This window comes from Diadema antillarum, unplaced genomic scaffold, assembly GCF_040938485.1.
Source record: "Diadema antillarum isolate AM-2024a unplaced genomic scaffold, OU_Dant_1.0 seq00000550_RagTag, whole genome shotgun sequence".
Classification (NCBI taxonomy): domain Eukaryota; kingdom Metazoa; phylum Echinodermata; class Echinoidea; order Diadematoida; family Diadematidae; genus Diadema; species Diadema antillarum.
In genome coordinates, this window is record NW_027271495.1 from 962,501 (window position 1) to 984,738 (window position 22,238).

The 22,238-nt window shown below is 39.2% G+C and overlaps 1 protein-coding gene across 1 annotated transcript; it reads right to left on the bottom strand.

The window, feature by feature from the left end:
- Positions 1-582: 582 nt before the first annotated feature.
- LOC139734836 (uncharacterized) lies at positions 583-12,222 on the bottom strand. Its single transcript, XM_071645621.1, has 7 exons — positions 11,969-12,222; positions 11,225-11,381; positions 9,631-9,772; positions 8,224-8,369; positions 4,924-5,087; positions 3,926-4,016; positions 583-2,820 (listed from the first exon to the last, which is right to left on the bottom strand). Exons 1-7 carry the CDS (start codon positions 12,209-12,211, stop codon positions 2,441-2,443), a joined length of 1,323 nt encoding a protein of 440 aa, XP_071501722.1. The 5' UTR covers positions 12,212-12,222; the 3' UTR covers positions 583-2,440.
- Between the last annotated feature and the right edge of the window lie 10,016 nt (positions 12,223-22,238).

The following is a 22,238-nucleotide window of genomic DNA, read 5'->3' on the forward strand; positions in this document are numbered from 1 at the left end:
TACTTATTAACAATCTAAGTTTGGAGGAGTTGTGAAAAGGAAAGCATGTCACTCGGTCTGGATGGCGCCCTGTGTGACCTCGATGCTTCCGATTTGACATACATTTATCTCAACACCTCTCCTATTAATCTACTCTTACAAAACGGAACATGTTAAAATGTAATAACAATCATGACACGGGAAATTACACAGATGATCATGCATAAAGTCAACGAGATAAAATATGAGCAAATTGAATAGAAAGTCTGGAAAACATGGCATTTTGGATCGGCAATCGGCCAACCACCGGTACGTATATGCTTGATCCCTCATTACACATGGTGTGATATCGAACATCAAATGCATGCAACATGCTAGCCTATAATTATTTCTGAGCGCTGAATTTGTTGTTGTATGTGTGATTTTACATACACATACACTTGTATTATGTTCCCGGTCAAAGGCAATAGTCTAATAACAGGTATTACTCTCAACCAACATCCTGAGAAAAAGCAAAAAAAAAAAATAAAAAAAATACATAAATAAAATAAATAAAATAAATAAAATAAATAAATAAAATAAAACTTTATTACAAATATGATATCTAATTCTCCCGCTTTCTTTACTTTCAGAGTCTATCCAGGTCTTCCAACATTCCCACATCCAAATCAGGGAGATTCCAAACAGCAATCAGGGAGATATCTGTGTGTAACATACATTTCAATGGGCAAAAATAATAACCATATCAGAGAGATTGTAACATTCTCTCATTCAGACATGAACAGATTTTGACATTTTTAGGGGGCCTCCTACAGAATCAGGGAGACTTGGCAGCTTTGTCTATCCCTGGCTCCTGTATGAACTTGGACCTCGTGTACCACACCGCTTGCGAAACAGTCTAGAGCTTATTAATTTACACACAAGCACTTGCACATTCCGATCACCGCATCTGACATTCATCCCTATCATCTGATAACACGATACGGCGTGTCCACTATTAATTCACATACAGCTGTATTCAGTTGTTACGTCATTCTCCTGACTTCCATTGCATCTGGCAACCAAACCGAAACATCTAACCACACCTATGCAGTATGTCCCCCCTCCAAAAAAAAAAAAAGAAAAGAAAAAGAAATTACAATCAGATTTTCGCATTTATAACGCCCAATATGATTTAACTGTCTAAATACTACAAGTACTTCAGGGTCTTAAAATATAACATATTAGCTCTATTTTGCAGAAAACTCCATTCAATTTGGTTAAGCGGTCACAGAGAAATGTGGATTGTTATAAAACGTGTCATGAGTCTGATTCTTCCAAGTTAAGCACTTGGATGCTCTTGTGTGTGAACACAATAGACAGAACTTGGAGGGAAGAGATTCCTGACATGCTCTACAAAATTCCTAATTTCTCTTTGACCACTGAAGCAAATCGAATGGGGTTAATACCGTTTTCTTTAAGATGTGGGCAATGAGTTATAGTTTCGTACCCTGAAATTGTATTTGGATTGATTCACTATTCTTAAATTTATCATTGCGGAGGGTCCCGTTGTAATTTAACCAAAACATCAATTGGTCACTGGCAGATATGACGCAGTCGCCGACTGAAACTGTCTATAAATACCGATGAAACTAAAAGACTACGAAACGAAAACAACAAAATAAAAGACTAAAACTGCCAACTATATCGACGGAATTTCAATAGTGAAAACACCTTCAGCCACCAATAAGTATCAATGTAGTTTTCTCATTGATTATTGGACTTGATTACTGAATTTATCTGCATTAACCTTCGAGATAAACACGGGTATTGTACACTATTGTAGTTGAAGAAGCCATCTGACTCTAATTCAATTATTTCTTGCAGTGTAGTAAAATGAAGAACAAAACGAAGAGAAAATAGGAGATAATATGCACGTTAACTTATTTATAGACTACTGGCAGTTGACTTCTAGGTCAGTCGTTCATCAAGTACTTAATACTGGAATTACCTATGTAAACATTACCTTCATACTTATTACCTCTCAACATAAAAAAAAAAAATCTAAATCAGTCAGTGAGCATATTCACGTTGGTAAATGAACCTGTTTAATTTCTTGAACGAACAATACTGTAACGGCAGAAAATACATTCATACCACAACCTTGCTAAAGCTTCAGAATCATAATGAAGCTTAAATTGCAAAGGTACCTTTGACAAAGAATTTCTAAAACTATTTCCAGCGTATGATTGCCTGGTGAGAATTTACCTCAAGAAAGAACAATGCATCGTGTGCTTCAGGAATGAAATAAACCAGCAACTCTCTGAACATCCAACTCAAGCTGAAACAGAAAAAAAAAAGGCGTGGCAGTAATATTGCTTACACATTGCGTGCGTACATTGTAGTGTGCATGTGTGTGTGTGTGTGTGTGTGTGTGTGTGTGCCCACGAAAATGTCGTCCGCGACCCGTTTAGCATTAGCTCTACTGATAGTCCTCGGGGAACTTTTCCCTGGTGTACCTCTCGTTCAGGACCTTGGTGATCTCCGCGCTGAAGAAGTACCACTTCTTGCCGTGGATCTCCTTGCTTACTTTGTCCGGATGGTAGTGGCTGATAGCTTTGATCAGTAGCTTCTTTTTGGTTAGATCCTTCTTGAACTTAGCCCCTGGTGCCTTCGGTGGCCACCTCTTGTAGAGTTCCTCGACGAACTCCTCTGTGCTGGAGGTGCTGTTAAGGTCCTTCATTTCTTTGAGATCATCCCCCATTTCATCAAGGGCCGCCTTCTTCTCCTTATTCTCCTGCTCATCCTTGTTGAGACGATTTTGGTATTCCTCCACGAAGGCAGTGGACTCCTTATACCAATCTGAGAGAGAAATAATGTTGAGCATCTTACCAATACAACGGAATCGAGACGTCGAAAGAATGTAACAACATGCTGATAGTTATCAATTGTGAAGCAGGTCGTCAGCGGAATATCAAACGTGAAAATCATGAAAATTTTGAAAAATATAAATTCACAATTACAATACTGTGAAAGGAACAAATCATGCATCTGTTTTAAGTTTTTAGGGAGACGTTTTCTCACAAATAGATGCTTAGTGCCGAGAAATTTATCATATCAAATACTTGCTTATCAAATGGCATACAAATTTTGTATACACACTTCTTCGAATACCTAGGATTGAGGAAAAATGCCAAGGGTTTGTATGACCTGTTTCTTATATCCTTGAATGAAAGAGACGTAAGTGCACTGCAACCACGTGGACAAATTTTTTTTTTCCAATTCTTACAAAGAAATGTCTGGGCTGTGAAAATTTTTCGTAAAAATTAGAGTTTTTACGCGCACTGAACAACAAGAGCAATGCGCCCCATACAACGTCTCATGAAGTACAGCTCAACATCTCATGTATGCCGCAGTCGGTATAAAATAATGAAATATCTGTGTATGTGTGCGCCCGTGTGTGTGTGTGACAACGTTCTTGTCAAAGTAATGCCGGAAAAGTGAAACGTATAATGATATCTGCATTTATATGTCTACTTTGAGCGATGAACTTTTTCCTACCTCCTTTCTCGCTATTGCATATTGGTTGAAATCTTTATATTTCCAAAGATGAAAAAAGTACACTTCTGCAAGAATAATGAAATTGTCTCCCTAATATGTCGAGTACTTCGTTGTTCTTAAAATTGAAAGTATGAAACATTCAGTTGCAACTGCAACATTTGAAACACAACATTTGAAACACACCGTATCCAAAATAATATACGGAATAAAAGTTAAAGTAATATTGCGTTGTTCTAATTGTACAGTTCTTTGTGAACAAAGTACAGAGAAATTTTTCCATCATCAACGCGGTTACGATTTTTTTTTCTCGCACACATGGTCTTAAACTAAAAACGAACTGCATCATCTCTCTTCCTTCAATGGTCATGGCTTATAAGAATTGACGGGGATAGTCGTGACATCTTACCGGCTTCCTGAAAGTTCCTCGGTGTCATACTCAGGGCAAGTTCGATTGCCTTCTTGTAATTGTCCTTCCCTCTCACAGAAAGCTTGAGAACCTGGAAATGGAAGTATAAATGCAAAAAGTTCATTTGGGTTTTGACGGGTTAGCGCAATTATGTTGCCATAATTGTGATAATAAACACGGCACGCCTCTTTGCCTTTTACGCCACAATTTACGCTACAGGTGAAAAACAAACAAACAATTTAAAATGACATGTATGATTCATAATATTACAGGCACCCACAATCATTGGAAAGACGTCGATGAAAGAGAGAGAGAGAGGAAAAAAAAACCACCATAAAGATCTCAACACGCTAAAAGTGCATTGCCAAAAATTATTCTGCATTCAAGTCACCAGTCGTTACCTGGGGGGCGTTTCATTAACGAGTTCGTCGGGGGTTTTCACCGACGAATTTGCTATCAGCCAATCAGACGCAAGGATTTACACTGACAACTGTTAAAAGCTAATGAAATTCTTGGTCTGATTGGCTGATAGCAAATTCGTCGGTGAAAACTCCGACGAACTCGTTGATGGAACGCCCCCCTGGTGACTGGAATCTGGGAAAATAATGCAAAGATAAATTACCAGATGTGCGACATATTCATATCATGCAGCGTTCCATCTCTTCAAAATACCTACTCATCAGCAATTTTAGCCCTTCCGAATAACCGACACATACTTGATACTGCCAAAATGTGGCATCTTGACTCAACATACAACACATCAATTTACAAATTCTTTCCCGTGCAATTTGTTTTTTCTCTCTTTATTATGGTGGTTGCATTACAGGAGAGAAAATCTTCCGTGTTACATTAAACTATGCAAAAATAAAAGTCAAGCTTGGAGAAAATACAAGATTGGCACAAACTTCTAAAGTTCATCAGATTTGGTTAAATCTGTAAAATCTGCACTACAGGGATGATATCTTGAGAGAATTGAAGTGTGGATTGAGGGAGTATACCTTGCCATAAACCCGGCCCAGGCGGCTTAAGGCGATGGCCTCTTGTTCTAAGTCTTTGTCCCTGCACAGCGTGATGGCTTCTGTGAAGAAGTCCACCACGATCCAAACCATGTCTGTGTTCAGCTCTTCCTGATCCTCCAGCTCTTTCTTCAGCAAGGCCTCACCTGGAAGAGGTATTACAGGCATGACAACAGAGATGTCAAATGTCGTCATGACAACAACACTGACGACTCCAATGATGATACTTATAGCGTATCTCTCCGATCCAATGATACAACCCGTGGTGTTAAGACCTGGTCACACAGCCCATAAGTCGCGTAAACGCATGAATCACGCAAGAAATTCGAGCCTTACGCGATACATGCGCGATTTGCGCATTTCATGAGTGTGTCTGACGTGGAACCTTCGTAGTTGTCCGCCGATGTGCGCCAGATCGGCGCTTTACGCGATCCCGAGTTTTGAGCAGCTCAAAACTCGGCTTCGCGTTAAGAGTTTTACCCAGTATTGCGCTGTTTTACGTAATTTTTGCGTAGTTTGCGTAATTCTTACGTGGACAATGCGCGAAATATGCATGGAATATCAGTGATCGTTCGCTAAAATGTTAGTATACGCCACGTTCATGCGCGATTCATACGCAGTTAATCATATACAGTGTAGTGATAATGCACAGATTATGAATGGTTTTCCGTGGACCTCACTCGTTGCGCACAACCACGTATTCGCCCAATTTGGGGCCTTTGCGTGCCTATGCGCTGAAAGTGCGTGGTTTGTTCGTCATCTTTGCGTGATCTTTCCGTAGTTCTTGCGCAATTCATGGGTGATTTCCATCGAGTAAATCAGCGAAAATTCTCGACGATCAAGCACGCACAACCAAATTTTACGCGTGATTCATGCGTTTACGCGACTTTTGGGCTGTGTGACCGAGCCCTTAAATCTAACACCGATCTTTTTGCAGTGGAATTTGCGTGGTCTTCCAAATACCAAGAGACTGCGCAAGCAAAGGAAATATTTTGGCAGGGTAATTTGAATAAAATTTGGTATGTGAGTATAGGGCGCGGTAGCACCCACAGAGAGAGAGAGAGAGAGAGAGGCTGTCCAAGGACGGGTCGGGACGAAACTATACAGAGTCTGATATTCCCGCAGATAGAGGCGATTTGCTAGCCCCTATAATTATAGTCTAGCTTCTGGACTCTCTTTACTCGTAACCGTGATTTAGTGTATGCGACAAGCCGTATGAGGGCGTGACACCCGAGAATTGTAAGATTTCTGTTGGCAGTACAATGTACAAAGAGAGAATAAAATGTAATCATTTAAATTTTCTGCTCGAAAGGGAGACAGGATGACTAAGCCAGAAAATGTAATTGGGTCGGTGATAGAAGGTTGGTTTTCCAATGAGTAAAAATGATAATAACGCCAAAAACAACAACGGTCTGGAAGCTACCGGGACAGTACTTGTAATCAGGACAAAGTGCCATAATTATGATCATGGTAAGCCCTTGTTTGTATGACAATGACTTCTTTGAGAGGACTAAAGACAAACCAACCGACAGGAAACATAGTGAGCTCCTACGAAAAGAACTATCATATTAATTTTGTGGAGAGTAATACCTCGGAATAGCTCGAATCACGTATCGGATATTGCTTAACTGCCCTATACATTTTTTTTTCTTGCTTGTCAGCCGGTTAAGCGCGGAAATGGCACTAGAAAAATGTTAATCCCTTTATTCGTTTTCCTTGTCAGCCGATTTTAGGACACAATTAACTGTCATCCAAAATGCCTCCCCCCCCCCCCCCCCCTCAATCTTCAAAATGAATCGATGTCCCTGTCCCATAAACTGTTATAGGCTCGGCCCTGTGGAGAGATTTTATACAGGATCCCGAGTCCATGCTATGAGGTTGAGATCCCTCGGGACAAATACTTCAACAATGCCTCTGTAATCATCACCACACTTTCATCCAGACCCCACTAATGATAACAAGATACAGTACCGCGTTTCCACTGGACACACATTCCATTGCTAAACCATTCTCCTTCCATTCACATCTGACAAACAATCCAAATATCTAACCATACCTAGTCATCTAACCAAAACATTAAATTTTGGTCAAAGGCTGATACTATGCATTCACAGACTGAAGTTCCAACACTCTCGACTGAACTTCAACAACAAAAGACACTTATCCTCCCAACCACCACGGAGTGCAATTCACGTCTCTTGCGTGCGAATAATCCATCAACTCCCTGCACTATCACAGCGCACGTAACATCGTACGGAACACATAGCAGTCCCAAAAAGCAGTACACATCATTGCTTCGCCAGTGTAATACATGTAGTGCAATAGCCTGCCAGAATATTGCCCAATGCTGCGGGGTGTCGAAATGTCGGGATGTCTGGTGAAAAAGCCAACATTTAGCAATGAGACACAACGTTTCGAACGATTACTAGTAACGGGGGGGGGGGGGGGGTCTGAGGGGGAGGGGGCACGTAGGAAAGACAAATTTTCTTAATTTTGTTGTTTCCATTACCAAGATTGTACACGTGTTGCACGTTGATACGAATGTAGTTCACTGAACACACTAAATAAAATAGGTTCAATTTCGCAACTGTAACCCAACTATATGGGCCGATTTTTCTTGCAGTGAATGGTGTCTATTCGATGCTGATCAATGTCCTCAACTTTTACAAATTCATCAAAGTGGGCAGAAAAGTCGTATACTACGTCCACCTTTTTGCCGGCGACCACGGTAGCCCCGTTTGCCAGAAACGTAGTGCGCCGTGGAGGGATATTCTCCCTGTTTCCCATCCGTATTCTAGCCTTGTTCGTTCCAGTCCTCGCTTTAGCGAACATGTAACAATCGGGCTGGTCAGGCTGGACTTCATATATTTCCCGTCGCGTTCCACTATGGACCGCCCAAGCTTCGTTTCGGCCTACTGCGTGCTGTCAGGTTTGTTGCGTTTACCCCTTTTTCTTACGGCCTATACTAGGTTTCTCATCAGCACCCTGACTATGGTGGCAATTTTTTGATAGTATAGAAGTCTGACCCGGCATCCACGGCCTGTCACGTTTGCCTATCCCATCCCCCCGCGTTGTCTCACGGCCATCTCGTTTGCCCATGGCGGTCTGAAACGTGATTGCCCTACATGGTCGCCGGGAACATGGTGTAAACATCGCATACCAGGCTTGCCAGATATGAAAGGAAGAGCAAGAAATGCGTACAACTGCGTGCTTCGTTGTACTCCTACAGTTACCTGTACCAGAGGTGCAGTGGGGAAATTGTGCGCACATTCAGTAGCTTACCTGATGCTCTTGCCTGGCTGGATTCGGCCAAGCACGTGTGCAAGTAAACATCCTCCCTGAGGACATCTATCTCGTTGGCAATATGGGGATCTTCCTGGCACATCCGCTCTGCCTCGTTCATCGGAAAGTTGCACTCCATCATGAATCTTGCGTAAGAGGAGATTCCGAATGGAATATATATAGAGAGAGAAGGAGAAGAAAGCTTTAAACCCTAACTAGGCCGGGCTATTTAGGTAGTTGATAGAGCCGGGGGGGGGGGGGGGGGTGGGGGGGGGGGGGGGTGCTCCCCTCCAGATCTCGGCCGTCGACCGTGCGATCACGTCGAAAATTGGCACACACATTGCCTATGATGTAATCTAAAATATCATGAAGTTAATTTTTCAAAAAAAATCATCATTTATGCTAAATTATGCTAATTTATGCATGATGATGCATAAAATCAGACTATTTGGTATAAATCACAAAAAAGCTCAAAACAGGCACATTTTTTGTGTAAATAATCTTTTTAGTGTCCTTAGCAAATGTAAATAAAAAAAATTGTGATATCAGAAAAAATTCTTAAGTATCTTATTGTTTTTTTGAATTTTTCATGTATTTCTTTTTTTTTCGACTTTATGTTTGTCATTGTTTTTTCGATGAAATTTGTCCGCGACATCGCTCCGAACAAGAAAATATGTTATTCATTGATTTTAATCAATAAAACACCAAAATATTCATGCTTTTATGAAATTTGCCAGTAAGCACAGTTTGCATTGAAATTGTACACATATTAACGTTTTTGAGCAATTTTTGGTCTGACATGCATGTACATATTTATGCGTAACTTCGGAACCGCGCGCCCGGGTGTCGCAAATTTGGTGTCAAAAGATGCGGGAGACTTGAAAGAAAAAAGTCATGAAACGTCGCGGCGATAGCTTTTTGCGATTGCGATACATCGCGCGGAACGTCGAGGGGGGGGGGGGCCCTCGGAGGCCCCCCCCCCCCCCCCCCGGCCTAGTTAGGGTTAAGTCGAAGTCGTAGCCTGACGATGTTCCTTCCAGGCGAGATCAGTTGACAATGGAATATATCGATACTTCAACATTAATCAATCCGTGGCAACTCAACTCTGGAAAAATATATGTTGCTAATTGATCTGTGCGATTAGTTTCAAATGAATGAATAAACAGAAACAGAGCGCGAACAAATATCTAGTATTCACCATACGACAGCCAGCTGTGTCGTAGACGTAAAGCACATGACAATCATTTTAAATATGTCAGGTATATCATTAAAGATATCGTTAGCATGTGGTAAGATGCAGATAATATTTTTTAAGCTAAAAACCTTTTAAAATGTCTGCAAGGTAAGGTGAGGTGGAGAGGGGAAAAGCTGTAGCATAAATTACCGATGAGCGTTGAATACTCTTACCTCAAGCACTCTTTGAAGTCGCCCTTCTGCCATGCCTGCACACCTTCGTGGAACAAGAGCGTGCTATAATCCACATATTTCTGTGCAGCGAAAACGGAATCGGTCAGGCAGCCAAGGAAGTCGCTAAATCCGGCGATGCGTTCTGCATATATGCGGGGAATCGAATTAAGCATTCATGTCTTGATCGTCACTTTGTTGCGGCTGAGAACATTTTCCATAATTCCCTTTCCTTTACCCACTTTTCCTTCCTGCCGTCAAAATCATCTGATTCTATCGGCAATGAAGTGTTTGAAGGTTTTCGTGGAACCTTCGGAAACCACTGGAACAAAAGCAAAAGGCTGAAGCTACTGATTGACAAATTGCCTTACATCAAAGTTGTGTTCTTTTAAACTGATGTACATAGTAAGTCCATTTTGAACATGGGTTCAAATCAGTAAAACTGCCTCATCATCGACGAAATTTTGAAAGTTTTATTGTGTATGGCTTCTCAGCAAAGAATTTTATCGTGTTTTTCAATCTCTCCTTTTTTTAAGGACACAGGGAAATAGGAAGCGTTTATCTTGATTCAACATCATATTTGAGCTTGCATACCCCCTTGTCAACCTCTAGTTCTTCCTCTTTCAACCAACGAAACGTATTTCTCAATTCCTCTTCGCCCAACGCGTTATCAACAATCTACCTTAAAGGGGATGGCTAGTAACTGATCTGTGGGAATCAGTGGGAATGCTGGAGGATGATTGTTCCAATCCTTGTAAATTCATTTAAGAGTACATTATATATCTATTGTTGTGTGAAAATGATTTGCTTCAGAATGGTCTCATATTCAAGTAATGTGCAGTTTAATATTTCCAGGTTAGCGTGCCTGGTCAGTGACGGGGCATTCATCTGCACATTACTTGAATATGAGACCGTTCTGAAGCAAATAAGTTTCACACAAGAGTAGATAATAAAATGTACTCTTAAATGAATCCCACAAGGATTGGAACAATCATCCCTCAGCATTCCCACTGATTCCCACTGATCGGTTACTAGCCATCCCCTTTAAATGTGGTGTTCTCTGGAAATCACTTTGGAACAGTAATGATATCCACTACTTAGAATGTATTTTTTTATTCATTTTCTTTTTTTCTGGCAAGGTTTTTACGAAGGTTGTTTTGCATATTCATATACTTCATTGCAACCTGGTGGTTTCGTCTCTCATTCAACAATATGTTAGTCTGGTGCCAATCATCTGAACATAATCTTAAAACAAAATTGAAATTTTAAGCAAACATTATCATAATGCTCACTTGAAAGGGTGTCACTACCGTCAATATCTTCCCACGTGCAACGTCAATTGTGAGGGTCTGAATAATGTACCCGATATTTGTCAGAATCTGCAAAAACGTAACTGCCCCTAAAAGAGGACATTAATAGCAAATTCACTGTCAATTCAAACGTTTCCTCCTTTCTCTTATGATTGGAGAATGTTATGGTATATAGTTCCCGTGATATTTCAAAGTTTGGGCGAATAAACCGCATCTTTATCAATGATCCAAAGTACCTATTTAAAAAAAAGAAACAATCTCGCAATAACATGTTGTTGTCCTATTACCTTTCATGTCCAGGGTGGCTAGCCAGTCAGCGCTTTCTTTAAAACACTGCTCCCTGGACTCCTCCACCTGTACACCCCACTGGTCATTCTTCCAGAACCGTTTCTGGTAGGCAAGGCACAGGGATTTCAGGGCCTCCTTGAATCGACTTCGGATGACCTGCGTTCACAAGGAAAGAAAAAACAAACAAACATACAAACAAATAAATAAATTAACGACAAAACTGATAACTGGGTGGATGATTCCTTGAAGCTCGGTCAGTCAACTTCCTTGCAGGGACATCATGCATTTTCATGCGTAAACTTATATTGCATTATACGTTATTAGCATGAACATGTCATTATGTGTATTGGCCTTACATCTATGGCCGACTGCACACACTTGTAATTTGTCATCGATTTTGTTTATATCAAGCAAGTTTCTTAGTTTAGTCGACATGCGCAAGCTGAAAGGGTGTATGAATACATGCATATAGGCCCATGCACATAAAGTTTACACATTTTCCTAATAGACAAATTCATTGAATATACACTATGCTTTACGTATCCCAGTACCAACTATTTTAGCTGATTTGAGTACAGAAAACAAACAAACTTAAACAAACAAACAAACAAACAAACAAACAAACAAACAAACAAGCAAACAAGCAAGCAAACGAACAACAAAACCAAAACCAAAACCAAAGACAAAAACCACGCCAACAACAAACAGACAAACACTTTCCCTGTTCCAATGTCTTTCCTTACCAGGTGATCACGAGGAGGTTCACGCTCGGTGTGAAGGCTCGCAATCTTCCACGACGCCATGGCAATGTTCTTCAAGGCCGACGCTTCTTCCTCTCCGTTTGTGCTGTAAGTGAGTGCATTGTGGTAGCAAGCGAGGGCTGCCTCGAATCGGTAAGTGCGCACAGTTATCCCGACGTTTTGAGTGGCGGTCCTGTAGTACTGATTGCCGCGCTGCCGCTGTAGTGTGGAATCACTCTCCTGCATACTGGCTGACCTTTTCATCTCAGTGGCTGAATGGAAGATGACAATCATACATACTACATGTTCACATTTTCCATGCCGACCTTTCTTTCTATTTTCTTTTTCTTTCTCAGTATATACAGCATCACACTCGTTTCAGAGCTTCAAATGTTACTGCAGTGTATGACCATGGAGGGGAAATAACCGGGGGGCCAAAAGCTAAAAACAGAGGTCGAGTTGCACTCTCTCTACAAACTAAGTAGACCATGCTTATTTTCAAGTTTTTATTGTAACAAACAACATTCCACTGGTCTACCTCAAAAAATTTGTTGCGAAAGCCTCCAAATCCAAGATGGCGTCCAAGATGGCCGCCATATTTACTGAATTTGTTATTTGAAAGATAAAATTTGATTGAAAGATCAGATTTCAACAAATGTGATGTCATATGAAAGAGAATAAAATTTTCTACAAGTTGATACCATTTTTGTGGGTTATTGTGATAAGTGGATTTAGATTTTAAGGAAAAGACACTCATTTTTTGATATTTTTCTGAAAAAAGGAAAATCATGAAAATGCTTGATTCAGCATAAATCAGAGAAAGACTAAAGGATTATCTTGAAACGTTTCAAGAATTTTGTTTGACATATAATTAATATTTGGAGAAAATTAGGGGTCAGTACCGTTTTTGGTTCAGGAGTTATAACGTCTCAAACTTGAAAACTCACTATGTAAAAATGGCCACTTTAGTTGTGACAATACCTCGTTGGTCGTAAAAAGAGCCTGCGCGCGCCAAGACTACTACACGCACCACTGACACTGGCGCTTGTAGCAGTGCCAGTGGTGCGTGTAGTAGTCTTGGCAAACGCAGACATTTTCTTTGACAAACACGGGTTTGTGTCTGCAAACTAACTTTTCATACCAAGTGGTAGCTCAGGTGACGCTGATTGCTATTATTTCAAAGTAGATTGTTCTGAAGCAGATGAGATGAAGCAAAAATATCTGTCAAATAGAGGTAGAAGCTTGAAACAACCTTGCTATAGAAAGTTGAAAACAAAATCTGGATCAATCACTCAAAAAATTCAAGATTGCAGGCCATCAAGGCTGACATAGTGTATAAAATTGCGCCAAAGTAAATGTATTATTTCGTTTTTGATACAATTTTGTCTGTTGTGCTATCTTAAACCGTTTTTATGGACACATTTTTAGAACCAGTGATATTCTACTCTCCGAAAAAGAAAAAAAAAACCAAATCGAGTGGAAGTTTTTGCTTTTGATGTGAGGAGTGAATAACAAGAAAACGGTGAATTTAGAGTGAAATTGGAGTGACTTTTGAGTGAAAATGTTCATTTTCACTCATTTTAGAGTGACCTTAATAGGCAGGGCTCCACACTAACTTTTATTTTTGGTGGCCCAAAGGCAAATATCCGATCTTTTTTGGTGGCCCGATCAGGCCACCTATGTTCTTCATTTCTGACATTTTGGTGGCCCCGGGCCACCGGACCACCGTTAGTGTCGAGCCCTGCCTTAGGGATCACTTGTCACTCTTCGAGTGATCCCCGAGGTCACTCTAAAATGAATGAAAATGAACATTTTCACTCTCGAGTGATCCTGATATCTAATATGGGAAAGCATCTACCAATGGCATAAGCTCAGATCAATTGTGACACTATAACCCACATGAAATCAGCCTAAAAACAATGTAAGAAAAATCTGGTAACAGAAAATACAGTTTCAGCATGCTTATTTGTAAATGTGAATATACAGCACGAATAATCAATTTGGACAATTTTATTCGAACAATATACTGAAAAGTAATTTCGCATAACACATTTCGCACAACAAAGTTGAGAAATTGCCGCCATGTCGGATTTTTTTTTTTTTTTTTTGGGGGGGGGGGGGGGTTCGGATCAGAAGGGCTTTCAAGGACATCTACGGATCAGACATTATTACACATACCATCATCATTCAGGCGTTTCTACAACAGCAGAGTAACATACAAGTAAAAAAGCATATCTTTGATACAGAAGCATTTCTTTTTTATCAAAGATTGGGCCTTACCCTAACACTGGAATGAGCTGCACCCCCCCCCCCCCTCAAAAAAAAAAAAAAAAACGACCCTCAATATGGTTTACACTAGCACAATATCGTTCGGATGTATAGGAACATGTAATAGACAGCAATATAAGAAGATTAAAAAAATATATCAAATTATAAGTTATAAGTTGAGATTTAACTTTGACGCAACACACTAAAGGTATTCTACCATTGGGAGAGATATCACATTCGATTTATATGTGCAGGTTAGTTGTATTACAAAACATTCTACCATGTAAAAAAAAATATAATAAATCCTAAAACATACGGAGATATCACCATTGCTTTTCAAGAAACCATAGCCATAACTGTTGACATTTTAGTATATAAAAAAACATTCTTATCAGATCTATTTAGTATATCTAACAATATTTAGCATTAATTATACTGATTTCAGTTTGTACATTAGTTGTTCTATCCCTAACTCACAGTTTAGAACTAGTTTGAGGAATTAAGTAAAGCTGGGTTTTTGTTTTACGTGCACTAATGGTAAATAATGCCTTGAACGACAACCTCGATTAATTACCGCCATCTTGAATTTTGTGTGGATACTATTTTTATCGCTAAATATTACACATTGGCAAAATTTGTGCCAAATTCCAAGCTCCTATCTCTTTTTGGAAAACACTTTCTGTTCAATTTTATCTGCCTCAGAACAATCTACTATGATGAAATGCTACAGTAATAGCGATCAGCGTCACCTACCACTTGGCATGAAAAGTTAGTTTGCAGGTACATACAAGCAAGTCACTAGACCGTTACAGTATTACATGTGACCATGTAAACACATTGTATGCAAAATTTATAATGCATAAATGTAATTTTTTCAAGTTTTAGACGTTAACTTGTTAATAGTGTATGATATTGCCTGTAATTCCAGAAATATGAATTATGTCTCAATCTCAGTAAATCTCAATCTCAATCGCAGGTTTCAAAATAATTCTTCAGTTCTTCTTTGATAAATACTAAATCATGCATTTTCACATTTCTTCCTTTTTTCAAAACAATATAAAAATATGGATTCCCCCCCCCCCAATTTATCGCAATACACAGCTAAAGTGGTATCAACTTTTAGGAAGTTTTACTCTCCTTCATATGACATCAAATGTGTTGCAATCCAATGTCTCTATCAAATTTTATGTTTGAAATGTTAACTTCAATAAAAATGGCGGCCCTATTGGACCGCATCTGTACTTTGGAGGTTTTTGCAACAAATCTATTGAGGTGTACTTACGGAACATTGCTTAGTATGCTTAATATCATGTATGGTCTTGTTTATAGAGAGAGTGGAACTCGAAAAGTAAGCACGATCTTGGATTTGACCCTCTGTGACGTCTTTGGGAACAGATGCGTGTAAATGCATATTATGTAAAATGGGATTTCAAGTTTGAGACATTATAACTCTTGAACCAAATACAATACTGACCTCTAATTTTCTCCAAATATTGATTATATGGGAAAGATGTTTATTTCAGCATGGTTTTCATAAACATTTTTAATTTAATTTTTTAAAACTTTTTAGAGAAATATTCATGGTGCATTCTGAAAAAAAATGTCTCCGTAAAAACCTAAGATGGTTTGAAATAGCGTTAAAATGTTCAGAATATATAAAAACCATATAAACAGACAGCAAAACAGACAAAATTGTATCAAAATCGAAATGATACATTTACTTTGGCGCAATACACTATGTCAGCTTTGATGGCCTGCAATCTTGAATTTTTTGAGTGATTGATCCAGATTTTGTTTTAAACTTTCTATAGCAAGGTTGTTTCAAGCTTCTACCTCTATTTGAAAGATATTTTTGCTTCATCTCATCTGCTTCAGAACAATCTACTTTGAAATAATAGCAATCAGCGTCACCTGAGCTACCACTTGGTATGAAAACTTAGTTTGCAGGCACAAACCCGTGTTTGTCAAAGAAAATGTCTGCGTTTGCCAAGACTACTACACGCACCACTGGCACTGCTACAAGCGCCAGTGTCAGTGGTGCGTGTAGTAGTCTTGGCGCGCGCAGGCTCTTTTTACGACCAACAAGGTATTGTCACAACTAAAGTGGTCATTTTTACATAGTGAGTTTTCAAGTTTGAGACATTATAACTCCTGAACCAAAGACGGTGCTGACCCCTAATTTTCTCCAAATATTAATTATATGTCAAACAAAATTTTTGAAACGTTTCAAGATAATCCTTTAGTCTTTCTCTGATTTATGCTGAATCAAGCATTTTCATGATTTTCCTTTTTTCAGAAAAATATAAAAAAATGAGTGTTTTTTCCTTAAAATCTCAATCCACTTATCACAATAACCCACAAAAATGGTATCAACTTGTAGAAAATTTTATTCTCTTTCATATGACATCACATTTGTTGAAATCTGATCTTTCAATCAAATTCTATCTTTCAAATAAAAAATTCAGTAAATATGGCGGCCATCTTGGACGCCATCTTGGATTTGGAGGCTTTCGCAACAAATTTTTTGAGGTAGACCAGTGAAATGTTGTTTGTTACAATAAAAACTTGAAAATAAGCATGGTCTACTTAGTTTGTAGAGAGAGTGCAACTCACTCGTTAAGTAAGCGACTTTTTGGGGTTTGGCCCTCCGGTTAAAAGAGAAGGAGCGGGATCTCTTTGCAATACAGTTGAACCTCTCGTATCCGGACAAGTCGGGACCGGGGCTCATCCGGATAAGGGATTTGGCCGGATACGGGAGACCCAATGCTTTATACATGTACATATACATACACATGTACTGATGTAGCCCATTGTAGTACCACATGTAATAATAATAATAATAATAATAATAATAATAGTGAGACTCTTATAAAGCGCACATTTCTACCTAAAAAAGATACTCAAGGCGCTATAGAACAGAGTACATATTGTGTCACGTTACAACAGTATCACAGAAAATAATAAGACAATAAACCAACAAACAATAGTCCTATATACGTACACATACTATACATACAGGTATACAATATTTTCAATTCAAATAATAATGTAGCCATAGTAAATGTGTATACTGCAACCTTTTCATTGTTACATTTGGGGATGTTTGGGGATGTTAAAATGTCTGAAGGTAAGCAATTTGGAAGGAAATTTGATGTAATTTATCATGTATGTCAATCATGTTGGAAGTAATATGTAATTCATGTGTGTTTGTGTAGGAGTTCTCACGGAGTTGGGAATTTCCCTTTCCTCCCGTATGGCTTTATTTAAAAAAAAAAATTCACGGCGAGATTGCGTCCGTATAATTAGAGAGATCCGGATAAAGGGAGGCCGGATAATAAAGGCTCAACTGTAATTATTTTGTGCAAATTTATGCGTACGTTCTATACAGCATGACAATTGAATGCTTGGCATTTCACTGGCTTTGATGTTCTATGCTCCAAGCCGCTCTTCCGTAGAGTTCAGAGGAAACGTTGAAATCCTGTAATGAACTTGGTGGTAATCTTGTTCGGAACAACTCCATCAAAAGTTTTTCTTCAATCTCCTTGTTATCAGTACCTCCTGACTGAAAAAAGAGAGTTTGTATCTCACTAAAAAGTTAACATTTAAAAATCTTACGCACATTGCGCTTAGTAATAAATGGTGTTCTGCGCAAACCTCTGCTGGCAATAGCCCGCGACACAACCGCAACAAGTTTTGAGCATGCATGCTCAAAACTTGGATGCAGGAAAATAATATATTAGACAGAAAAATCCGTCAGTCCGGAAATGTTCTTGATTCTGTGTTTGTTTGTTTGTGTGTGTTTTTTTTTTCTTTTCACTTTTATGGCTCTCCTCCGTGGAGGGGGCTTATCTGGCTTCCAGACCCTCCGCTCGTACCATTTTGCTATATTGACGCCCTCAACGTCGAAAACTGCAGCAGGTTTAGGTGGATTTGTGCCCACAGAACTCTTACACGTAGAAGAATCACTCGCCACCCGTTTTGTCGCCGTCGCTCGACTCATTGTCACGTGACGTCCGCCATTTTGCTTAGCGGAACTTTTTTTGCGTGCAAATCCAGCAGACGCTATCCACATACAGTGACTGCATGTTGTACCGTGTTTTTCTGACGTTCCGAGACCCTGAGCGAGGCATTAAAATGCCGTATTGTGCGGCTGTAAACTGCACAAATCACTTGACAAAAGGATTTGGAAACAGGTAAGTTTGACACCAAGCCATGATGAGAATAACAAGTAAATCAATTCTCCAAGTAACGTTACAATTAGGCGGATCGGTCGTATCTTGGCTTTCTTGTGAGCGCAGTAGCAAAGATAGTCCCAGACACTGGATTTTGTGTTTGCCGTCGACATATCTGTTTACCACCAACTACCAAAATATGCAAAATAAAAAAGATCAAGTAGGCCTAATTTAGGCCCTGGGGCTAAACACTCTGTACGTTCTGTGTTGGGGCAAACAGCTTTGTACATGAAAAAAAGTGCTATCTATTTCTGTAAATTTGAGCTTAGGTGTAAACTTTACACGTAGATTTTCTTGTCTAGCTAGAGTCACAGTACCAGCAGTGGTGGGGCAGTGTCAGTGTCAATGACAACACTACAGTCGTTTAGATACTAGATTGTCTAGACTGACTGTGTACTCTAGTATTAAAGTAGAGTAGTAGTAGTAGTAGTAGTACGAACAGTTGGAGGGTAGACTGAAGTTCCAATGATATTGATAATACTGAATAAATTTAACTATCTAGTGTATTACTCAAACTACTTACTTTCTACTAGATAATGTCAGTGTCACGTCAGTACTGAGTCTGTAGATTCTAGTTTCTGCCCAATTTCTGGTAACCTTTATCTGTTTATTTTTACTTCTGTCTGAATTACCTAGATCTGACTGATGCGTAACTCACTAACTGTTATTGCGCTGCCATGTAAGTCTCTTCTTACAGCAAAGTTAGGGGTAATTATTGGATATAAACTGTCAGCTGCCGGTGCCTTGTTATTAATCTTATCAGGAGCTTTCCATGGACCATGTCCATGCATGCAATCATCATCATGCTTGCCATAATTGTATTGTAGGTACACATGTTTTATGATTATGAATATGAGGTCTATACAAATCTGATATGGTAATAATTTTCACATGTATCGTATGTTCTCTGTGTGTTAAAAATCCTAGATTTCCAAGAAGGGGTCTTCGCCAAAGATGGATTGTGAACATGAGAAGAGACCACTGGACTCCCAAACCATACTCTACCTTGTGTTCTGACCACTTTGAAGAGAAATACTTCGATCGCACCGGCCAGATAATAAGGCTGCGGGGCAGATGCTGTACCAACTTTATTCAACTTTCCACATCTCATGAGGGTACAATATACGTGCAGAAGAACAAATTTTAATTTTGCATGTTAGGTGTTTGAAATTTGAGTTTTAGTTTTGAAATCCGTCCGACCAGGAGCAGACATATACCCTTGTGTGTATGTCTGCTTCAGAAACGGATTTTAATCTACCATCACATCGCATCCTGGTCGCTGATGAAGAATGTGATGACTAACCTGTTTGGTGTCTTGTTTCTAAATAATACGCTTTCCTCGCCAGGATAAAGCGTTTTGAGGTCTATTGCCATTTTAGGTTTTTATCACATTCACTTCTGTTCACTCAAACTATATTGCAGGATTTCATTTTAAATGATGCTTAACCTAACAAGAGCAAGTGCAATTTTGCACTGCATGTGTTTATGAATGTATTGCCTTTGTTATCATTGCCAAGAATGCCTTTCATATTCTTGCCAGACAGTGTCCATTATTCATGGATTTATTTTTATGTTGTTGCCACATTGCCAATTTAATGAATGTTCATGAACCATTGCTTTCGCAATATGCAATATTTGTCATACATGTATTTAGCCGCCGTATTAGGTATGATAATGATATGTGTACTTCAAGCAAATTGTATATCACTGTACTGTGGTTGATTCTCAGCAATCAACTTTGACCTTGATAAATGTCAAATAAATTGTAAAAAATCAGGAAAATTAACTCTGTCCAACTTAACTTCCTGTTTTTTTGTGGGAAGACAATCTTGAAAGGAGTTCATGCTTGTAATGTGTGTGTGTGTGAGTGTGTGAATACTCATATATATTATACATACAATTGTATATATATATAATATATTTTTTTTCTTTGCTCAAAGTTTTTGCTATATACATATACATATATATAATCATATATATATATATATATATATATATTGATTGAGCACCGGGTAGTCTACATGTTGGTGCAGCAATATCATGATATCGAAAGTAAAACAGGAACCAAGTTCATGTTTATCACCAACAATTTATTTACAGCACACAAATATTTGAGCGATTCGCTCTTTCTCAAGTGTTGTTGCAAATCGCTCAAAAATTTGTGTGGTGAAATAAATTGTCGCTGATTAGCATGAACTTGATTTCTGTTTTATTTCATGTATACAGATATACAGTGTATATATGCCTATAGGCCTATTGCTTCCTATACCGATATGTGCAATAGTGATAACTACATTGTACATGTACTACACACTACTAATGATAATGATAACAGCAGGAATATAGATAATTAAGGTGATATTGTCTTCCAAATTTCTAATATGTTGAACGAGTATATGTCAGATGGGGAAGATGTATTACATGATCATATCCACAAATCATTGATTTTTACAACTGGACTGACTGGAAATTTAATTTGACCTGTTTAATGGGAGAAAAATCAAAAGCACGAACACACATCTTCTTACAATATCATTGGAGGGAAAAAATGCAAGACATAGGGTTGAGAGGGGTATCAGAAAAATGGCAGGACACAGACAAGGACAGGCGCGTGTCTTAGATTATTTTATACCAAAGCAGATCACGTCTCCGAAGTCAAATAGATCTATCCGAAAGGGGAAAAAACACCTGTTTCAATACAGACAACTTTCAGGGAAGAGTGTGAAATAAATAACATAAATGAGTACATGAATCTGTGGTCAACGCTGGATTGAGAAGTATCAGTTTGACAGTTACAAGTTCAAGTAAATATCAAGGGCTATAGCGGCTGTCATACTGTCCGATCAGTGAGTTGACCGTACCGTACTCGCGAGGAGCTGCGGAGGTTACTGGGAGGTCCCGCTAAGCAACATGGCGGCGTGTGCACTGAGGCGTCACATCCGGGGTGCGCGGTGGCGACACCGAGCTCAGCGGGTTGTGAATGGGTGTGATTCTTCTATGTGTAAGAGTTCTGTGATTTGTGCCACAGAACTCTTACAGTTCTGTGATTTGTGCTTGCCTTCGGCAAAGGCGGCGACTTCGTCACCGCGGAGGGCGCATTTTGAAACAGGAGGCCAGTTGGTAAAGGGTCTGGAAACCAGACTATAGAGAGGGGATTCCGTGAGGCTGCGTTCACATAGAAGTATACTATTCGGGTATTCGGGCTCGTTTTTCGAGGGCACGCGAATAGCTTGAATCGAACGATAGGATTTCCTCACACCGGTTCACATAAGAGGGCACTATTCGAAAATACCAAGTAGCTGCGAAAAGTATAGCAAAGTGGGAATCGAGCTTGTTCGATTTTCTTGCAGCGTATACCGTCTCTCGTTTATGAAATAATGACACTTTTGGTCTGGATTTGCCCTTTAGCAAAAATAAGCATGTAGAATGACATTCTGATGCAGTTTAGAAATTGTTAATAAGATTTGCTGGGATGTAGGAGGAAGAAATCCTCACTGCATGGGATGGTGAGTTGCAGTGCGGGTGGCGGTGTATTCGGTGCCCGAATAGCGAATAGCGAATAGCGAATAGCGAATAGCGAATAGCGAGTAGCAAATACCGAATACTTCTATGTGAACGCAGCCTTAAGCCAGTCGTATAGTCTGTTATATCAGACTGTAATATCATAGATATCTATTCCCCAACAATATTATAAGCTTGTCGGCACGGCACTATTATACAATAATGACATCAATGAATAAGCACACGAAATTCCTGTAGATTCTACATATCAC

Coding starts and splice junctions, on each gene's coding strand:
- LOC139734836 (XM_071645621.1), bottom strand. CDS start 12,211: ATGCAGGAGAGTGATTCCACACTACAGCGGCAGCGCGGCAATCAGTAC. Junction 11,382..11,968: donor AACCTCCTCGTGATCACCTG/GTAAGGAAAGAC, acceptor TTGTGAACGCAG/GTCATCCGAAGTCGATTCAA. Junction 4,017..4,923: donor TGGGCCGGGTTTATGGCAAG/GTATACTCCCTC, acceptor TTCCATTTCCAG/GTTCTCAAGCTTTCTGTGAG.